General features: G+C 53.9%; 1 protein-coding gene across 7 annotated transcripts in view; it reads left to right on the top strand.

The window, feature by feature from the left end:
* Positions 1-13,541, top strand: part of GALNT6 (polypeptide N-acetylgalactosaminyltransferase 6) — a 33,394-nt gene extending 19,853 nt beyond the window's left edge. For all 7 annotated transcript variants that reach the window (XM_011227871.3, XM_034646429.1, XM_011227872.3 and 4 more), the window contains 8 exons: positions 1,562-1,711; positions 2,784-3,018; positions 6,167-6,284; positions 7,677-7,877; positions 8,406-8,537; positions 9,145-9,246; positions 10,674-10,826; positions 11,839-13,541. In XM_011227871.3, coding sequence (XP_011226173.1) covers positions 1,562-1,711; positions 2,784-3,018; positions 6,167-6,284; positions 7,677-7,877; positions 8,406-8,537; positions 9,145-9,246; positions 10,674-10,826; positions 11,839-11,952 — 1,205 coding nt within the window. In that variant the 3' untranslated portion in view covers positions 11,953-13,541. The remainder of the gene's footprint in view (positions 1-1,561; positions 1,712-2,783; positions 3,019-6,166; positions 6,285-7,676; positions 7,878-8,405; positions 8,538-9,144; positions 9,247-10,673; positions 10,827-11,838) is intronic.
* The last annotated feature ends 3,702 nt before the right edge of the window (positions 13,542-17,243 follow it).

Here is a 17,243-nt window from a genome sequence, read left to right as displayed (position 1 = left end):
GGGGGACACATCAGCCACGCTGAGAAGGTGAGGCTCTTGGTTGACGTTCCTCCCTCCTCCTTCCTGTTAGAGCCAGCACTTGGGGCTGTCATTGGATTAGGAGTCCAGGAGCCTCTTGAGGGCAAGACCCGGACCAGGCCCATCCCTGCCCTGGATAATGTCTGGCACCTGGGCGGCGTGTGAGCACGTGTTTGCAGAGTTCTGGGCTGCAGCTGCCAAATGAGGCTGATTTGGACGCCTGAACGTCAGGGACAGAGCCCAGGTTTCAGAACATGTTAGTCTTCCTAGGAAAGGATAAGTAAGAAAGTCAACACGTAAGCATCTCGTTCAACGGCAGCCACGTGGTAGGTGCTCAAGTATTTGTGTGTGTGTGTGTGTGTGTGTGTGTGTGTGTGTGAGAGAGAGAGGGAGGGAGAGAAATCAAACTCCCCCCAAAATTAATTGATTTCAGGCCCCACCGTTTGTATAACACCGCATTTGAAGCAAGGCCCAAGCACTGGGCTGATCCCACAGCCCCAAACAGAAAGGCCACACTCCTCTGTCACGCCTGTCCTCTGCCTCCTCTTTCGAAAATCTAGGCCCCTCCATTCTGCACAGTCGGGAACAGAACTGTGGCACAGATAAACCATATAGTGGTGAATAAACCATAAGTAAGATTCCGAATGTGGTTCAAGATGGATGGTTTCAAAAGAGAGCTTTTTTTAAGCCCTGAGGATTTCAGAATGAGTAGCAGGGTCATGAAGTAAACCCCCCACTCTGAAGGAGCTGGAGATCTCAGCAGAGCTATCCCCCCCACCCCAGTTCAGGATGTCTGTGCCCACTGCAGGCTCCCCCAGCCCTGCATGACCTCTGGGGGGGGGTCACTGATCACCTCCCTGCGATCAACACTTCCCTGGGCGGCAGGCTCACCCCTGCGCCTGGTACAGGGCCAACACTTGGTACATGGGTTTTTTTTAATTTAATTAAAAAGCTGCTCAGTATCCTTTCATCTTCTTAAAGATTTCTCCATGCAGAGGGGTTAATAAAGAGGATTAGAGTATGACTTCTTGCTGCTGACCCAGCAAGCCAGAAATCAGCATTTGTGGGTGCCCTACCTGTCCGCTCGCTCGGAGGAGCCTGGGAGACAGGGAGTCATAGGTACTGAGAGAGGACTTCCACACCCCCAGGTGTGGAAAGGAGAGGAGGCTGGAGTCACAGTTCCAAAAGATAGTGGCTGAGAAGATGCAGAGACCAAGGGGCCGCCGAGAGCCTTTGGCGGAAGTTTATACTTGATTTGAGGCCAAAGAAACGCAACTCCGAGGTCCTGGCTCGGCGAGTAGAAGAGATTCCTAGGTAAACAGGCCCAGGATCGGCAGGGCAGAGCCAGGCTCCCAACACGGTGGGCTTGGGGTGCACGGGGTGCTGGGCCACGCACAGGGCTTCCTGCTTGCACCCGCCCCCGACCTTCGGCGCCTACGGCATTCCCTCGTTTGGTAGGTGTCCGGCTGCCGGGAGCCCCGGGAGCCCCGAGCTGGGCGCTGATGGAGCCCTGAGCAGGCACCAACGACACTGTCCCTTCCAGACTACCTAAAGGACCAACTGGAGCAGTACGTGAAGAAACTGCAGGTCGTGAGGGTTGTGCGGCAAGAGGAGCGGAAAGGCTTGATCACTGCCCGGCTGCTGGGGGCCAGCGTGGCCCAGGCCGAGGTGCTCACCTTCCTGGATGCCCACTGTGAGTACAAGCCGACCAGCCTGGCACCCAGGAGGCCTGAGGGCGGGCCGGTCCCCTCCCCTGCTCCCCGGCAGAACGAAGAGCCGGGGCCAGGGCATCACCAAGGCCCCCGCTCTTCTGGGATTAAAGGTGGCTTGGGACTCGTGTCAGCTAGCTTCTTGTGCCCTCTTCTCATCCCAGTCCCAAGGATGTTGAATCAGCAGGCACACAGGGCCCTAAAATAATCGTCACCCCGCAGTTGCTGGGAGTGTGCTCTGGAACCCCAGACTCGCCTCTCTCTTCCTTGCTTGCTCTGTCCCTCATTCTGAGCTCACCCCTCAGAGAGGCCCCCTGTCAGCACTGGGAACTAGTTTGTGTGGCGCTTTCCCCTAGGGCCACGTGGAACCGAAAAGGCCTCCCCTTTGCCCCACACCCAAACACCTCCCCACGGTGGTCTGGAAAGAAATTGTTCCCTGAAAGCGGTGATATGTATTAGGGAAAGTTCTAGACTCGGAGTCAGGAGACCTGGGTTTGCCTTCTGGCTCTGCCAGTAACTGAGCCTCAGTTTCCCCATTTGTAAAGTGGGAATGAGGATACCAGCCCTTCTCACCAACAGAATTACTACTCCAAGGGCCAGATAAAGTAATCTATACAGTTCACTGAGAATCTCAGAGGGCTAGACGAGCGAAAGGGATTACTATTCCGCAAGCAGAGCTGAAGCTTGAGGTGCGGACCGCCTGGGAGAGGGGACACCCCCCCTTCTGAAATCCACACTTGGGTGGGGAGGGCAGATTCAGTGGACAGGCTGGAAATCCCGGGTTTTTCCCTATGCTTTGGATCACTCCAGTTGACTGTGTTATTCCCCTGAGACCTCCAGTCTTCCCTCCAGAGTTACCTCCACCTTTTTGGGGTGGGTAGGAGGGTCTCAGGAGATCTCTCTATGCTTTCTACAACTGTGGAGCTTGCCCATGTTTCTCGAACACTGCGGAGTAGGGGGAAGGTTCTCTTGTCCTCCTGAGTCTCCCTGTTGGTGTGGGGCCTGGGCTCAGCTGTGGCACGACCCTGACTGCTGTCTCCTGGCCCCGACCTGCAGGTGAGTGCTTCCACGGCTGGCTGGAGCCCCTCCTGGCTCGCATTGCTGAGGAAGAGACAGCGGTGGTGAGCCCAGACATCGTCACCATCGACCTGAACACTTTTGAGTTCTCCAAGCCCGTCCCGAGTGGCAGAATCCACAGCCGTGGCAACTTTGACTGGAGCCTGACCTTTGGCTGGGAGGCTCTCCCCGCCCATGAGAAGCAGAGACGCAAGGATGAGACCTACCCCATCAAGTAAGCACCATGCCTGCTCAGCCCCAACCTGGCTTCCGGGGACCTGGGCCGTCTTAGGTCCACATTTATCAGGCACGCCACAAAGCGTGGGATGTAGTTTCCTGACTCCTCATCCCCTGTGAGGCGGATACTAGGATTAGCCTATTTGACAGGGAAGAACACAGCCTTCTAGGGGTGAGCAGTCGGCCTCAGATGGTGCAGCTAGCAGCTGGTGGAATAAGGATCCAGAGCCCACGCCCCTAACTGCGGCCCTGCACTGCCTGCCACCATGACCATCGGCTCTTCTTCACCACTTGCTCTGCCCCAGGCACTAAGGGATTCCCGTAGTTTGCTTGTTCCTCCCCGCACGTAGAAGGTCATGACGGGTGCGAGCAGAGGCGCCGAGGGTGGGGGTAGAGGCCACTGTTACATCGCCCAAACGTTCTGCCGTTTGCAGTTTGTCACAGACGCCCTGAGTCTCTCCGGTAGAGGGCCCGACAGCGAGTCGTTTGGGTTCTTCCGGCTCCGGGCAGTCTGTTGCCTATTCTTCCTTGTTGGTTTGTTTGTGTGTCACCACCGTTGGAAAGTGTAAAAACCATTCTTTGCCCAGCGCCTTATGAAGTCAGGCCAGCTTTGGCCCAGAGCCCATCGTGTGCCTACCCCTGAGCTATAATAGGGTGGATCCTTGAAAGTGTACCCGCTGGTTAATGCCCAGCCGGGTCTGCCCCTCATTCACCCACCCTGTCCTTCCCTCTCCGGATTGCCCGTTGGCATTGTTAGAGACGACAAGTTCATTTTATTTTGTTTATTTTTTTAAGTAGGCCCCGCGCCCAACACAGGGCTTGAATTCACCACCCTGAGACCAAGAGTCGCGTGCTCTGCTGACTGAGCCAGCCAGGCGCCCCCCACAAGTTTCTTTTAACAGATGTCTCAGCCAACCTGAGTTGGGGAGTGACTTTTAGAGAATCCTCTGGTTTTGGATCGTCTGTGCCACTGGGTTCCCATACTGGCCAGGAAACTTAACTGATTATACTTCAGGGATGGAGGGAAACAGAGGCTGGGGATCCAGGGAGCAGAGAGGTAAGAGGAAAGGCTTGAAAGGAGGAAAGGGTTGGAGTTCCTCCCCCTCCATGGGCCCAAATCCTAAGACGTGCCTCCCAGAGCCTCAGTAGAGTGGACCCTGTGGGTGCCACAGGGAGGAATCCCATGGATCCTGAACAGCCAGCTTGCTTTGGCTCCATTAGAAGGAGGAAAAGAAGCAACCGAAGAGGGAAAGAAGAGAAGGCAGGAGAGAGACAAGAAATTGGAAGTCCCTATTGACCCTCCGCCTGTTTCGTAGATGTCTTGTGTTTGGTGTGCACAGCATCGAAGCCCCCCTCCCCCAAACGGGGGGCCAGGCACACAGTGGCACAGTCAGGGACAGGGCACCTGGCCCCTGCCCATCACTGCTGGCCCCTGCTCCAGTGTCCAAAGACCATGCAACTAGAAGACAAAGCTCCAGTGTTCGAGGAATGAATTTGCTCCGGGTGTAAGCGCCCTGGTTGTATGCATGGCTTCCCCCAGGCATTTTGCATGGTGCCCCACCAGGAAGCCTGTGGGCATTACCCTCCCATCCTCATTCTCAAAGCTAGCAGGTGCCTAAGAGGAGAGGTAAAGGACCCAGGAAGTACAGGGTGTTGCCAGAGGGGTGTTGGGTGTGGGTCTGCAGTGAAGTCCCCAGGTAGGGCTTATCCTCAGAGGTAATTGGTCAGCGCCATCTTGGTCGGAGAGACCCCTCAAGGCCAAGAGACAGGCCCAGGTCAGAGAGGCTCTCAAGAAGCAGCAGATGAGCTCCAAAGTGCTCACCTGGAGTCCCAGGGCTCTCGGAGTCTTTCTAGGACTTCTCTGGGGGGGTGCTTAGAGTGCCTGGGAGAGGCCAGAATCAGGGACAGAAAGCCTGCCTGAGCACGAGCCTTCTGATTGAAATTCCTTCCAGAAAGTGGCTCTGGGAGCCAGCTCCTACTTCGGGAGTGACAAGTGCAGCCACAGGGTAATGCCAAGGTCAGGCTTCTAGACCACTCAGTCCAGTCTGGTGAATACTGACGGAGCCCCTGCTGTGTGTAAAGCACCTTGATAGGTTCTGGATTTACAGAGAAGGTTTCAGTCCCCTTCTGCTTGAGTGTGGCACCTACAGCCACCCACTGAGGGCAGCAAAGCCCTGCCCAAGCCAGGCTGGCCAGGGCGCGGATGCCAGCGGCTTATGATTATGTACAGACCCCTGCCCCTGTCTTCCTCGGGCTCCGACCCTGCCCTCAACCCTTAGCCCAGCCTCTCTCATGAGCAACGTGCTGTGTGAGGTCTAGGACTGAGACCTTTTTTTTGGCCAATTTGGCTTCCAGTGGATCTGCACCTCCCTGCCTTTGTCTGAAAGCCAGGAGAAGCTTCTTGGAACATCCAAATGCCCCCATTAGTCCAAATGGAGCCAAATTTCACCTCACTTCCTACTCTGGTTCCAGGAGCATCTCTTACCAGTTTCCTCTGCTCAAAGCAGCTGGCAGCTTTCCCCAAAGCAAAAGTTTCTCATGCAGCAGGACTAGGCGCTCCTAACACCATGGTTTTCTAGTCCCTGAAAAGGACCAGGGATTCTGAAACAATGGGGTCCATCCAGGTCATGACATTCACGCGTTCCTGGTTTGAATCCTCTTTCTGAGGACAGTTTGACACAGCTTCTGACAACTGAGTATTTACAGTGCTCTAGGAACTTTGCCGCCACAAAGCAAACGACGGTGCCTCTCCCGTCAGCTGCTGGACTAAGCTCTCAGCCAACGAGAACTTTCTCGGCTGCATGACTAATGGGCAGCATGGGCCCTAGTGGCCCGTGTTTGACATATCCTGCCTGGAACGAATGAATGAGCGCCTTTTCAAAGAGAGTGATGATAATGACATCTCTCCTTGACCTGGTCCCAGAAGGTGGGAAAGAGCACAACAGAGCTCCGGAAACGTTTGCTGAATGAATAAGGTAGTGGAAGAGGGGCTGCACATCCCAGGAAAGAAGAAAGGAGGCAGATTGGGGGCAGGGGGGAGGGGGCCAGTGGCAGCCTGGCACCAAGTCCACAGCTTTCCACACCAGGCTTCTGCTCATCTTCCCCCCACCCCCAAGATGCACATGCTTCTCCCTCTGTCTCTCCAGATCCCCGACGTTTGCCGGCGGCCTCTTCTCCATCTCCAAGGCCTACTTTGAGCACATCGGTACCTATGATAATCAGATGGAGATCTGGGGAGGGGAGAACGTGGAAATGTCCTTCCGGGTGAGAGTGAAGAGGGCTTCGTGGGGGAGCCACCATGGCCCAGGGGACGGCCTGAGCCCCTGTCTCTCAGGCCGTGGCAGCCTCGGGGATATCACAGCTGGAACTGGACTTAAAAGGGTGTTTGTTTCCCATCCTGGCGGCACCTTTCCTCTGCTCCCCCCACCCCCGTCCGTGGCAGGAGGGCTTTGGGAACCAGATTGGACAACTCGGAACAAATTACTGGGCAGAATTCCTCAGAGGAAAGGGATTATAGTGGTAAAGGAACCAGACGTCTGAGGCCCAGTGGCGGCTTTCGTGAGGTCTGTGGGGAAAAGTGTTAGGGCGAAGGTGGAACCGCTCAGTCAGCAGTCACTGTCCTTTCTCAGGAGAAGTCGGGTTTCCCCTTCCAGGTTAGAGGACCCAGGCCCTGGTGGCCTTTGAAGCTTTCCTACCCTCTGCTCAGCAAGCTGTGCATCACTGAAGATGGTGGCCCCAACTCTGGAGGACCCCACAAGTCTGAGGGAATTCCGGGAATAAGGCAAATCAGGATTAGGTTAGGAAGAAAGAATTCCCCCTGCATGAAGTCTGCACAAATCCCCGTGTGAGGGGGAGAGGTGATTTGCAAGTAAATGAGCTCGTATGCGAAGACACCTCTCACGGCATCTGGCATGTATCAAGCATGTCGTTGATGCCTGTGTCACTATGACTAGGACTGTGTATTTCTGTTGCTGCTCTACGAAAATGAGTAACAACTTATCTACTAATATAAAACCTAAGAAAGAGAGGACCCAGGTGGGAGGGATGTCTTAACCCAGCCCGCTAGCATAGAGATGGGTCACCAGGTCCGGCCCCGTAACTCCCAGGGTTCTGATTCTAGGCTCATCCAGGAGCCTCTGACCTCTGTTCTGTCCCTCTCCTGGGAAGCTAATGTGCTAAAGGTTCAGGCGACTACCCCAGCCCCCCTGGAAATTGACTATCCTTGCCGTGAGGCACCAATGCTCTCATGGGACCACAAGTGTATCTTGATTTGATGGAGCTTGAGTTTCCAGTAACACCTGGGTGAGCTGATAAAATCACATTTCCAGGTCAACAAGCCAAGGGACCGGAGCTCAGAGTAGGTATACAAAGTTAGCCGACCATCTTTTCTCTAAAGTGGGCCTTGACAACCCTCGGGACCCTGCAAATCTCCATTTGTGTAAATCAGAGTTGAACTACCACCATAGAGCGAGGGATTGCGTAGTCATGGCCTAGGAAGGATCCTGGTCCATGCCCTTTTTTTCTAGGAGAGAGAGTAGCATTTCCCTGAATTCTTAGACCTGGGACCCTAGTGCCCTGGGACTAGAACAGCTGCTGGGGGTGGGACAGTGACCCACAACCCCCCTGAAGGCCCTATCTTGTGTCCTCTTGTGGCAGGTGTGGCAATGTGGGGGCCAGCTGGAGATCATCCCCTGCTCTGTGGTGGGCCACGTGTTCCGTACCAAGAGCCCTCACACCTTCCCCAAGGGCATCAGTGTCATTGCTCGCAACCAGGTGCGCCTAGCTGAGGTCTGGATGGATAGCTACAAGGAGATTTTCTATCGGAGAAATATGCAGGCAGCCAAGATGGCCCAAGAGGTGAGAGGAAATGGCGCTGGGTAGGGGTTGGGGGAAAGAGAAGTGCAGCATCCCAGACCCTAGTCAAGGGCTTAATGGTAGAGGCCCGCCCATCTCTACCAGCTGGTGCCTCCCTTTACCCCTCAGACCCTGTGAGCTGGAGCCCAGGGAGGCCAGAGTTTGAAGGCTAGCGATGAGGAGGGGAGCCTGAGCAGTCCTGGCATCTTTTAGGAGGGGAAGGAGAACGGACTTGAAGAACCTCTTACAGGAGGAGGGTCTTTGCTCTGAGAGGCTGAGAATTGAGCGCTGGGAGGAAACGGACAGAGGTTACAGGAGATGCAGGAAGGAGGAGGCTATGGGTGGGGGTCCCAAAGCCAAAGCGGGGGAGGGGGCACTTAGATGTGGGGCTAAGCCAGTAGCCCCAACAGGTTCTGAGCAGGAGTGAGCAGGAGACCCATTCTGGGAGAAAGTGGCCCCAGAACCTCTGGGCGACTTCAAGCAGGTCAAGGCCGGCAGGACTGACCCTTTGGGGCCTGGCTTGGTTGGCAGAAATCTTTCGGGGACATTTCGGAACGACTGAAGCTGAGGGAACAACTACACTGTCGCAACTTCTCCTGGTTCCTGACCAACATCTACCCAGAGATGTTTGTTCCCGACCTGAAGCCCACCTTCTACGGAGCTGTAAGTGTCACAGGCCAGCTTGCCCACCCATCATCACAAGAACCCCCAGGAGTAGTTCAGAACCACTTACCCCACCCAGGGGTGGCAAACAAGAATCGATTTTTACTCTCTACACTCCTTTATCCAAAGGAAGACTGAAGGGCCACTCTGGGGCTTCTAGAGAGAACTAAAACTTTGTAAGGGGGAAACGACCCATAAGCAGTGGTTCTCAAACATTCATCTGCATAAGAATCACCTGGAAGGCATGTTAAAACACAGATTGCTGACTCAGTAGGACTGGAACGGGGCCTGAGAATATGCATTTCTAACAAGTCCTCGGGTGAGGCCGATGGTCTGGGGATCACACTTGGGGAATCCCTGCTCCTGAGGAAATTCCCATGTGCTGAGGGCTTCTCGCAGAGACCTGGCAGCCTGGGAGGCTCCCCAGCCGGCCCGTGCCCAGCCTCTGGGCTCAGCACCTCACTTTGCTATTACGTCCGGGCGTCTTGGGTCCATGAGCAGAGGAGAAACCCAGCCGTGTAGATTGAGTCCAGTTGAGCCCCACACCACAAACCAAACCGTTCCTAACCGAACCATCCTGGCTCCCCTCTCTGCTCTCATCCTGCAGATCCGGAACCTCGGCATCAATCAGTGTCTGGATGTGGGTGAGAACAACCACGGGGGGAAGCCCCTCATCATGTACACCTGCCACGGCCTGGGCGGCAACCAGGTACCCAGCCCCCCACCGGAGCCGGCAGGCCCCGCGAAGCCTGCTTCTGGAACAACTCCTCTCTTCACGAGCTTCTTTCTCCACTCAAAATAGTCCTTTCCTGGGGTGCCTGGCTGGCGCGCTCGGTTAAGGGGCCAGCTCTTGGTTTTGGCTCAGGAGGTGATCTCAGGGTCACGGGATCGAGCCCCACATCGGGCTCTGGGCTCTGCGGGGAGTCTGCTTGGGATTCTCTCTCTCCCTCTGCCCCTCCCCCTGCTTGCATGCACTCTCTCTCAATAAAATGTTAAAATCTTAAAAAAAAAAAACAAAAAAACCCTTTCTGAGGACTAGGGTCAGGAGATCCAGGGAGAGGAAGAGATAGCACCTGTGCCCTCAGAAAGCTCCCCGTCTGAGATGGACGCGGTCTGAAGTACGGGGTAGGCACATCTCGGGAGCACTGGGCACCAGCGGCAGGGCCTAGAGAGGGGGCGGGAGGGGATGATTATTAATCAGGAAGGCTTCCTGGAAGTGGCCACTTGCTGAGGGAGGTTTTAGAGTAACTGTGGAAACTTTTTGAGCACCTGCTTTCACCCACGCCCAGCTTCAACGCCTCCCCTGCCCAGAAGCCACCGCTCTGACTCTGTCACCCAGCAGTGACCCCAAAACAACCATCTACTCTCATGTCACAGTTACCTGGCCTGCTGGGAATGTGCCCCATGTTTTACGGTGTCCCGGCTCTTCCCTGAGGACTAACTAGTGACCTCCCTGACCCCGGTCCCTCAGCCTGCTCTGAATGCCCAGCGTTTGGTAAGGAAGAGGCACTTGACCCAGAGCTGAAGCCAGGAAAGGAGTGGCATGGGACGCTGGACAGGCTGCCAACCTGTGCAGTCAAGACGAAGTCATTATCAAGCCATGTCCTATACCGCTGGTCCACACGATGATTTTAGCAGTACCTTGGTGAACATTTTTTGTTTTAAACAAAGAAACTAGCATATCAAGCACGTGATTTCACAGATAATGCATACAGTGAAGCTAAGATAAATGTTGAATGATTTTAAAGAAAAAATACTGGGGCACCCAGGTGGCTCAGTGGATTAAGTGTCTGCCTTCGGCTCAGGTCATGATCCCAGGGTCCTGGGATCGAGCCCTATATGGGGGTCCCTGCTTGGTGAGGAGACTGCTTCTGCCACTCCCCCTGCTTGTGCTTTCTCTCTCTCTCTCTGTCAAATAAGTAAAGTCTTTTTTAAAAATAAAAATAAGTACTAAGTAGCTATTATTCCAAGTATAACCCAGATATGGTAAAAATCCTGAAGGTAGCACATGAATTACTGATGTCTTGGTGCCCCCTCCCTCGCTTCCCCGGGAAGGTCAGGTCTGGTGGAATCTTAGGCAGCTGGCTCTGGAAGGGAGTGGGCCAACTCTCCGCCTCCTCTTGTCTTGACTCCTAGTACTTTGAGTACACGACGCGGAGGGACCTTCGCCACAACATCGCAAAGCAGCTGTGTCTACATGCCAGTGCTGGCACTCTGGGTCTGAGGAGCTGTCACTTCACTGGCAAAAACAGCCAAGTCCCCAAGGATGAGGAATGGGAATTGACCCAGGTGAGTCAGCTGCCCAGAAAGCTCAGAATCAAGAACCTGTGGCCACAACTCTCCCCCCATCCCGTCCCCGCCGCTTCTTTTCTGCATCTTCAGCCATGTAGCGGATCAGAACAATGTAGAACGTCTGGAGAGAGTGGGCTTGGTCACGGGCAGGTTCTCAGGGTGTCAGTGATGTCTGGCGAGGTCTGGCTCTGGCCGATACAAAGTGGAGGTTGGGAGTTAGGGTCCGTGGCCGTCACTGTCATGGCTCAAGTATTTTTAAGGCTGAACCCAAGTCGATGAAGGTGAAATTCACCCGTGGTTCCTGCCTGCCCTGTGTGTGCCAGGTACAAAGCTATGTACCCACACAGCATGGGTGTGGCTCATCTCTCAGAAGCTCTTCCCAGGGAAGGAGTGCGCCCACGTGTAGAGATGAGCCAGCTGAAGCCTCAGCCAGTTTGTGACTGGCCCAAGCCCCATCGCTAGTAAGTGGCAGACCTGGGATTCAGACCTAGATCATTCTGACTTAAAAGCCTGGGTTCTTTCTAGTACACCACACTGCCCCAGGGTGTAGAATGTAACTTCTATAATACTGGACCCAAACTAGCACTACCCATGAGCCTCCACACCCCAGCCTCCCCCCGTCTTCAAGGAAGATCGGACCCTAGGGAAGGGAAGAGTATAAATAAGATCGAAGGCAGAAAGTGAAAGTGTGCAGCGGGGGCTCAGGCCTTTGAGCCTGGGCATCCAGAGGAGGGGTCCCTCAAAGCGTTGGCCCCATGCCCGGCCTTCCTCTATTCCAGCTGCTCAGGCTAAAGCCGGAAGTGGGAAACTGACACTGGACACAGGGGCAAACTCAGGAATGCACCGTGTCAGGGTATCTGGCATGCAAAGAAAGGAATTTGGAAGTGTCTTCTTTGTGCCTTGTTGTATTTCCTTTGCTTTTTACTTATTGTTCCCCATCTCATTGCCCCCTAGTAGTACCGTTAGAGATCTGAAGCCCGGGTTGACCTTTTACTGTGTCATCTTTTAGGACCAGCTAATCAGGAACTCAGGATCTGGTACCTGCCTGACGTCTGAGGACAAAAAGCCAGCCATGGCCTCCTGCAACCCCAGTGACCCCCACCAGCACTGGATCTTCAACTAAGCCCTTGGTCACGCCCATGGGATTTCCCATGGGGAAGCAAGGCTCTCAGGAAATAGGATTTTAGAGAACCTGATATTTGAGAACCTGATTATCAGCTTCTCTGTAGGGCTTAAAGATGGATTTCTAAACCCAGTGACTGTCAGGGCAGGATCTTCCTACTGCTTGCAACAACACAGGGCCCATTTTCCTTCCTCCACGTTGACGAAAGAGGCCGTTGGAACACATGACACTTGGTCTAGGGCTTGCCTGCTGTCCTTGAAACAGACTTCCAGGCGGAGAAGGCAACCTAGGGAGGGCGCAAGGCAGCAATACTGAATTCAAGAAAAGTCCCTGGTCGTGTGGGGCACCCACAGAGCTAGTGAGGTCGTACCTTCGAACAGAGAGACAAGGGGTCTCAAGAGTGTCCCTGCTCATATTGCCCGAAGGTCCTAGAGCCAATTAGTCTATGGAAAGCACTCTGATAGAAATCCTTTATCTTCTTTCGTCTGCACAGTAACCCTGTGAGAAGGACAGGCCGGGAACCACCAGGCCCATTTTACAGATAAGAAGGCAGAGGCAGAGAGAGAGAAAGAGGCTTGTCTGTAGTCCCACAGCTAGTGGACGGTGGGAGCCAAGACTGAGACTTGATTTCGAATGCTGAGCCAGAGCTCCTTCCGCCACGCCACAAGAACAGTAGACACCGAGCCATCAGCCTTCCAGTCTCTCTTCCCTCCGTGCCGATCACTTCCGGCTGGCCTGCTTCCGCAGCGGCTCCAGGTAGCCACGAGGGAGACCACCGTTGGGCATCCTGGGACGTTAGTGCCGAAAGCAAGCTCGTGCAGCCAGTGAGTCTCAGCTCTCAGTCTCAGAAGCCTTTTGTCAATGCCCCGTATATAACGTAGATGGCAAGCCGAGTGGCGGGGGCAAGGTTGAGGGTAGGTGAGGATAATCCCAACAGCCCCTGAACTTCTAAAAGTCTGTGAGCACCATACGAAACTTGTTTTAGTCCAACCCTATCGTTTTCCTATTGTGAACCTGAGGCCAGATGAGTAATTTGTCTAACATCACGCGGCAAGGTATCGGCAACCTGAGACCAGACCCCCGATGAGTCCAACAAGAGCCCTGGGCAGTCTGAGGAAGCGGGGACGGTGTGGAGGATTGAGCATGACCACAGAACTGGCCTCGTCTGCTGTACCCGCACGGAGTCCCCGCGTGGGGCAGACCCACACGCGTGTCAGCTCTTCTCCAAGCAAGTTGGACCCCACCATGCCTGGCCGCTTGGCCTGAACGAGAGAGCCCAGCTGCCCAGAGGGGTCACACTCCTTCCAGAAGGGCTTCTGACTTCCTCGGTAGCAGGCTGTCATCTCGGGCATCACCACATGAGGGTGCCATGGGACCACAGGCGCCTCTCCCGGCACAGCCCCACACTGCTGGGGGTCTCCTCAATTCTGAGAGCCTTCGCGACCCTGTAGGGGAAACATTCTGGGCTAGCCCAGCTAGTGGGAGAGGAGAGAGTGGCCAGGATACAGCCAGCGATGGGGAAAGGGGAAATTCTTTGCTGGAAAGAGAACTGGGCCTGAGATCCCAATGAAAATAAAGGTCTTATGGCACTGGTGAAGCAAACTTGCCTTTTGTCCCTCCTCCCCCACATTGTCCCTTAGCTGGTCCATTGGAGAATCAGGCTGTGGAGAGCCACACACGTCTGGAAAGTCCTGTCACGTCACTGTCTCTTGTCCCCAGACATCCTCTGGCCCCCGATCTTGCCTACATACAGTGTGTCAAGCCCACATAGACATGAGGTGATGTTAAGATGAGACTTCCCCCGTGGAACCCACACTCTCGCTGGGGAAGCAGATGGAAGCCAGTCAGGACGAGCCTGGAGGTGTTCAGAGCTGTGCTAGGTGACATGGAAAGAACAATTCCTTCCATCTAGGGGAATCGGGGAAGGCCTCACAAAGATGGTGACATTTGACCTTCGGCCTCAGGGATGAGTGCTTAGCTGGGATCTCACGCAAGCAGGTGGGATCGAGGATGAGAAAAGTCCCAGAGAGACGAAGCTGCAGGGGCTCTGAGAAACCAAGGGGACATCAGGGCAAAGGAAGAGTGGATGCAGAAGCTGGAGGGTTGGGGCCACATGACTCATGGGACCTAAGTCCTTTTGTCTTCACAAAAAAAAGTCTTAAAATATGTTTTACAACTGCATTGGTACAAAGATGAATATAATCCAGGCTGATGGTATTCCTTTTATTTCTTCTGATTTTTAAAGAAACTAAAACTGTGGGCCCTCGGCGCTCTGCCTGCTGTGCCTACTGGGTAAGTCGACCCTGCAGAACAGTGGGTTGGGGCCCCACGGAGAAGGCTTTGAAGGTCATGATCATGAGGGTAAACCATAGGGAGCCATAGTTCCTAATTCTAGTCCTAGCCCTACTCTTGGTTCCACTAAACATCCAGATGTTTGTCAGGTGTTGACCGCTTGCCCGTTATCCCACCTCCCCTCCTACTCTCTGGCATCACTCAACAGCCCTCCAGCCCAATCTTATGCTATGTGCCCAACCAAGGTGCCCCATTGTGCCAAGCATAACCTCTCCTGGGGGCAGGCAGCTAAGAGTGACTCACAGGGAGTGAGAGGTGCAACAGAAGAGGGGGAAAAAACCACACACCACACCTAGAGAGTAGGCCCAGATTTGGGGGTGAGGGGACTAGGGAAGTTACGTGGTCCAGAAGAGGGAGAGGGCACTAATGGGGTGGTATAAGGCTTCATGACCTCCCCTTCGCTGAGGCTGGGCTCACCGTAACCCAGTATCTACACGATTGCTTAAATTCATCCCTCTGACCATTCTCAGAGTTAACCTAAAACCTTAAAACCTTGCTTACATCTCGCTTAAAACCTCGACGCTACCCCTGTGCCACTATCTCCCGGGTCCAGAAGCCTCTCGCCTTGGCACTGAATGGCTGGTCCCTCCTAGGGATCTGTTTCCCACCTGAAGAGTATTGGCGCCATTGCCAAGAATAGCTATTACCTCAGAAGTTATTCTTATTTTTAATTACAAAAGTAATGCTGTAGAGAACCCAAATAATACAGAACAATATGAATTTAAAAAGTGAAATCGATCCTCACAATGCCCCCAGACCTAGGGATTCATTCTCTAGACATAATAACTTCTGTGTATAGACCCTTCCATCCCCTCTTTCTATGCATATACAAATAGACACACACCCAGGACCATGTCATGTGCAATTTGATGCCTTCACTTACTATCTCGAGGACATCTTTTCATGTCCATTTAAGTCCAACTCATTCTTTAGAAGCTGGAGAGTATCCCATAATATGGTTAAACCCAATTTCCTTAACCTTTCCCTGCTGATGAATACTTGGGTTTTTCCCAAATTTTGCGACAACGTGGTGACAAACGACATAACCCACAGCCTCGTACATTTATTTGTGTGCCTGTGTTTATTTCAAAAGGATGCATTCCTAGAATTAGAATTGCTTAGAAGAAACGCAGTGCCTTAAAATTTAAACCCAAACCACTGTCTATGTCTAACCCTAGGAGTGAGACTAGAAGAGTCAGCCCAGCAGGAGAGGTGAGGCTGCAGGTGCAGGTGAGGCGCGGCTGTGAGGGCCTTAAGCGCCGATCTAAAGAGTTGGGTTTTTATGCAAATACAGATTGGGCTCCTCTGAGCTAGGCCAAGCATGCAGAGGTGGATGGGACCTTGGCCCTGCCCTTAGAGGCTCGCTTTGGAGTACGTGATGTGGAGGGGCGACCTTTAGGTGGCCCTAGAGCCTCCTCCTGGGCTCCTTGTCCCGGGGCTAGAGCTGTGTCCTTAACTCCAGAGCAGGCAGGGAGGTGGGGGGAGGATGACAAAAAAGGCCCTAGTTTCCCAGCCAAGCTCAGCCCTCTTCCCCATCTACTTCTGTTAGAATACTGGGGATGGGACTGGAAAGGGGGCCCTCCGGGTGACCAGAGAGCCATATGTGATTGCCCTGAACACCTCAGTGACGAAGAGTACAGAACTACTTCCAACAGCCTCTTCCGGGCCTCTCCTGCACCTGCAGGCTCAAAACTTGAATTCTAGGGGCGCCTAGAATTCTAGGGCGTCTGACTCCTGGTTTTGGCTCAGGGCATGATCTCAGGGTCGTAAGATCGAGCCCCATGTTGGGCTCTGAGCTCAGTGCAGAGTCTGCTTGCGATTCTGTCTCTCTCTCTCTCTTCCTCTGCCCCTCCCCCTGCTCATGTTCTCTCTCTCTCTTTAAAATAAAATTGTAAAAAAGAAAGGAAGGAAGGACAAGAAAGAGAGAGAAAAAAAGAAAGAAAGAGAAGGAAAGAAAGAAAGAACGAAAGGAAGGAAGGAAGGAAGGAAGGAAGGAAGGAAGGAAGGAAGGAAGGAAGGAAGAGAAGGACGAGAATTCTTGAAAGCATCTAGGTCACAAAAACCCCCAGGTGAACCAGGTGACTTTCCTGCCTCGCTACAGGCTTCCTGGCTCCTCTTTGCCTAAATCACAGCTCCACTCATGGTCCTCCCTCTGGGGCCTCCCAACCCGAAGTCCTTTCCCACCCAGAGCACCCTGCTTCTCCTTCCTTCCTCCCTCCCGACTTCCATGGGCCGAGCCTTGCCTCTTCTGCAGCACGTGCCTGTTTCCCACCTGCTCTCTCTGCCCTCCATGCTCACAGCCCTCAGACTCTCTCCCTAGCCGGGGCGGCCCCCTTCTCACCTGCCTCACATTCTCCTTCTCTGGGAGCTCTCTTTGTGGCTCTCCGTCTGAGTGTCCCCAGACCTGTTTCTTAGTACCTTCTTGCGCTGGAATTCTCTCCACTGTTATCTACTCTCCTTTATCTCCCTGCGTTTACACCTCTGTCTGCGTCCGGCGGGCACGTCCCACCTCCCTGCTTGGGCAGGGGGCTGTTGCTGTCTCTTCTTTTCGCTGAGCACCCTTCCCTCCTCCACACCTACCCCTTGCCTCCCACTCCCCGTGCACAGAATGGATGTGTGCACCTGCAGTGCCGTGAGGACAGGAAGGCAGTGACAGCCCATGAGGGGGACACCGTGAGGACAAGGCCAGTCCCGGCCCCTCCTTCTCATTTCTGAGAAAGAGTTTATTGGATGCTTTTCACCTGAAGGCAGATGATTAATTCAGTCCTAACCGGACCTTGTTCTGTCTTTGAACAACAGACAAATTAGTTTACTTGAAAATCTATCTTTTTGTTTGTATTTCCATGTCACCTGGGATTTTCCCGCCTTCCACCCGCAGCCCTGCCAGCTGGCAGCAAGAAGGTCAGCAAAGCTGCTGATGAGAGGACTATAAAGAAGGC

Source organism: Ailuropoda melanoleuca, chromosome 16 (assembly GCF_002007445.2).
Source record: "Ailuropoda melanoleuca isolate Jingjing chromosome 16, ASM200744v2, whole genome shotgun sequence".
Lineage (NCBI taxonomy): Eukaryota > Metazoa > Chordata > Mammalia > Carnivora > Ursidae > Ailuropoda > Ailuropoda melanoleuca.
Note: the sequence above shows the minus strand (reverse complement) of the source record. Positions and strands in the feature narration are given on the sequence as shown.